This window comes from Bison bison, unplaced genomic scaffold (genome assembly GCF_000754665.1).
Source record: "Bison bison bison isolate TAMUID 2011002044 unplaced genomic scaffold, Bison_UMD1.0 scf7180017864330, whole genome shotgun sequence".
Taxonomy (NCBI): domain Eukaryota; kingdom Metazoa; phylum Chordata; class Mammalia; order Artiodactyla; family Bovidae; genus Bison; species Bison bison.
This window is the reverse complement of record NW_011494902.1, coordinates 9,957,180-9,961,389: the sequence shown is the minus strand read 5'-3', so window position 1 is coordinate 9,961,389 and position 4,210 is coordinate 9,957,180. Positions and strand designations below refer to the sequence as shown.

Sequence of the window (4,210 nt, the reverse complement as noted above, 5' to 3'; positions counted from 1 at the left end):
ATATATATATATATATAATATATAAAATAATATATAAAATAAACACTGGCTATTTTTGTCAAGTGCATAAATATGGCATTTTAAAATTTCCCAGGTGGACAGATACTAGCTCAATTTAGGAACAGTTGTGTGCTTTTGGATGATTTTGTAAATTTTGTTATTCAATATGTGTTTTTAACTGCTTACTCTATGCTAGGCACTTTGTTAACTATGGGATATACATGGTAAACAGAAAGGATGTTTGTATATTCTCATATATCCTACAATCTTGTGATGAAGTAGAATGATAAATGTATCTAATGTGTAATTATAAATTATAAGTGCCTTAAAGAAAAATTCTTTCTTTATGAAACTATTATCATTTGTGCAGTCAATGTTAGTTGCTCGTTATTTTAGCCCAAAATGCCAGGTCAAGTATTTTTGTGTATTGTTTATTCTATTTCCATAGCCTCACTGAATTAATAATAATAACAAATATATGAGGTACAATGTATAATTTACCTAAATAAATATCTGTAGTCAGTAAAGGACAAACTAATCCATTCTGGATTATAATTCTAAATCAGACTATAGATGTAGAAAACAATATATAGATATAATACATACATATATATATGTATGCTTGTTCCTGTTTATTTATAAACACTGTGATAATCAGATTTTCAGATCATCAGTATATGTGTGTCTCTTTTGGAAGCCCCAAAATTCTGATTTTGCATAATTGCTAAAAGACTGAGCATAATCTTTCCAGTAATAATAGAAACACTTAACTCACTTTAGTTCTATGGAGTACAATAAAGTGTACTGCAAAATTTAGAGAAATGCAAATTTTCCATTCCCAGTTTATATCATTAGCCTGTGCTATGCTCGTCATGTCTGACTCTTTTCAGCCCCATAGACTATAGCTCACCAGGCTTCTCTGTCCGTGGAATTTCCCAGGCAGGTATACTGGAATGGGCTGCAGTTTCCTTCTCCAAGGGATCTTCCCAACCCAGGGATCGAACCCACATCTCTTACCTCTCTTGCACTGGCAGGCAGGTTCTTTACCACTAGCACCATATGGGCAGCCAATTTGTATCATATAGAATTCTATTTGATCATTGGATAAATTTTTCATCATCCCTACCCCTTTAGGACTAAATTAAAAAAAAATCTGTAAAGATCTTTCTCAATTTATTTATAATCTTTAATTCTAGATTTAAAGAAATGAGTTCAATGATTAGTACTTAATTGAACAAAACAATTCATGATGCCCTATTATCTGTTCCTATCCTTTTATAGATGAATGCTCACTGAACAATGGAGGCTGTAGCAACCACTGTTCTGTTGTTCCTGGAAGAGGAATTGTCTGTTCCTGCCCTGAAGGACTTCAACTCGGCAGAGACAATAAAACGTGTGAAATTGTAGATTATTGTAGCAATCATCTAAAGTGCAGTCAAGTGTGCGAACAGCACAAGCAGACAGTCAAGTGCTCATGCTATGAAGGGTGGAAGCTGGATGTGGATGGTCAAAGTTGCTCAAGTGTTGGTAAGTAGATGTATATTTTGCTATATTTAAGAATAGCAAGTGGTATGTGTTTCTGTATTGTATATCTTGCTATATTTAAGAATCGGTATTGAGAAAAAAAATAAAAAAACAACTCAGAAAATTACTAATGGATTTGATTAAATTTAGAAAAGGCACTAACATATAATGCACCATTAAACCTATGCCAAAATCTTTTGGACAAAAAATATTAAAATAATCCTTTACCGTTAAAAGCCATCTGATTATCTTTTCTTTAAATACCTGCTTTTGTCATCTTGCTCCCCAGGTGCTTGTTTTTCTATTCTCCAAAGCTTTTACTTTTATTTATTTTTGAGTGCTTTTTATAACCCCATAAAGTCTGGCCCAGTCCCACACTTCATCTGAATCTCTGTGTTTAGTCATTCATGTCCAGGTTTCTGCAACCCCATGGACTGCAGCCCACCAGGCTCCTCTGTCCTTGGGGATTTTCCAGGCAAGAATACTGGAGTGGGTAGCCATTCCCTCCTCCAGGGGGTCTTCCCAAACCAGGGATCGAACTCAGGTCTCCCACACTGCAGGCGGATTCTTTACTGTTTGGGCCACTATCTGTATCTCTACTGCTCTTGAAAACAACTTAACTCTGGCTGTATTCATCTCTTGCTTGCCCATTTAAGACATACTGCTGATTCTCTAGGTCATATTCCACAGTAGGAAAAGCAAATGAAGGCTATGAAACGTGCCAGAATTTGAAATCTAATCCTGCCGCTGGCAATCATAGTGTATTTAACCCCAGGCAGGTCACCCAAAACTTTTGAGCTTTGGTTTTCTCATCTTTCAAATATCAATGCCCAGCACAACAACACATTGCAAAAATGACAAGAAGCACGTTTACTATGCCCCACACTCGTTCAGTGCTTAGTGAGTGGTGGTTTCCCATAACTTCTGTAGGTTATTAGTCTGAGTCACTGGGCACTAAGAGGTCCATGGATAGAATTGGAGGGGGTCCATGAAGTTTCTTAAGGAAAAATTTTACACTTTTATTTTCTTTAATCTCTCCCTGAAAGTTAACATTTCTTTGAGTTGTGAATGTATGCCACAGACCAGTTTTTAGCAGCAACAATGACTATGTCTCTGTGAAGTGACCACTGTGAAATATCACTGTGAAGTAATAGTCATATTCATATCATGTTAAAAGTTGTTGCTAATATCTCAAAATCTCTCTTACTCTCAGGCTTTGAAAACTACTGCTCCTTCAGTAATGGGAGTCATTTGACTCACTGCTGAATCTTGTTACTGAATGTGTTAATTTAAAAAAGCACATATATTCCTCCATCAAAAACTGTTTTTATTTATATGATAAATGCATTTGAATATATTTAATTCTTTTTTATTTACCTTTGTTATATTTTTTTCTAACTGTTTTTGGACTCTAAAAATTCTGATTAGGAGTACCCAGGCTTCATCAGGCTCCTAAGAACCCATATATCATAAACATTTTTCATTTTTTTTCTTCTACTTAGATTGTACTTTCCCTCTTTGTCTCTAAACATTCTGGATATTTTTAAAACCTACTAGTGCAAATCTTTCTTCTTTAATGGAGTCTTCTTCCAAACATGCTGGCTGTCTCCACTTATTTCTCCCTTCTATATCTAGAATTTGTCTAAAGAAATATATTTATGTTTTTATTTATCTCCCTCCTTTACTCTTTACTTCTCCAGTAAAGTAATAGCTGTCCTGAAGTCAGAAATCAAGTTATAGATTTTTCTCTTGTGTTTTACATAATATCCAATAAAGTAATATGAATTAAAAGGATGATTTTTTCAGAGAACATTAAATTATTTTATTACCTTATTTCAAATGTTGTCTTGTAGTTTTTTTTTCCTGTTAAAATTTGAGTTCTAGAAGCATAAATTTAGCAAACATTCATTTGACTTATTCTCTTACAGAATTCTTGCACAATGTAATTAGCAAGATAAATACAGTTTATTGAAATAAAGATAGCCATTTCATATACATGTTTGGAGTAGGGGAGTGATAGATCAAACTTAGATATATAATCATGTTTTACAAGATAATTGGCTCCATTTCTGATTTTTGGATATAGATCACAAAATGATTGACTTATTATGGCTTTGTACTCTATGAAATGAATACTCTATAAAATCAGTTTAACTCAAGTTAAATATTAGAACAATTCAACTTTTGAATATAAGTTACCAGGTGCAAAGGTAACTCTTCTAATGGAATTGACCCCTTCTACTCTCAGCTCAGAAAGAAAATCTAATAATACCATATCATTTTTCACTGTTAAGATCGCTGTGTATCACACCTAGCTTTGTTGATAATTTAACAGAGAAGCAAAATTATATTTTACCTTTTAAAATTAGTGCAGAGTTTTATTTGCTGGAAGATTTCTGATTACAGTTTTGATTTCCATGCTTGTCATGGGTCTGTTAAGATTTTCTATTTCTTCTTGGTTCAGTTTTGGAGTTATACTTTTCTAAGAACGTGTCCATTTCTTCCAAGTTATCCATTTTATTGGCATATAGTTCCCGATAGTAGTCTCTTATGATCCTTTGTTGGAGAAGGCAATGGCACCCCACTCCAGTACTCTTGCCTGGAAAATCCCATGGACGGAGGAGCCTGGAGGGCTGCAGTCCATGGGGTCGCTAAGAGTTGGACATGACTGAGCGGCTTCACTTTC

At 34.3% G+C, this 4,210-nt stretch overlaps 1 protein-coding gene across 1 annotated transcript in view; it reads left to right on the top strand.

The window, feature by feature from the left end:
• LRP1B (low density lipoprotein receptor-related protein 1B) overlaps nt 1-4,210 on the top strand; it is a 1,806,191-nt gene that overhangs the window by 1,026,215 nt on the left and 775,766 nt on the right. The window contains exon 23 of the mRNA XM_010853706.1: nt 1,282-1,527. Within this exon, the coding sequence (XP_010852008.1) occupies nt 1,282-1,527 (246 nt within the window). The remainder of the gene's footprint in view (nt 1-1,281; nt 1,528-4,210) is intronic.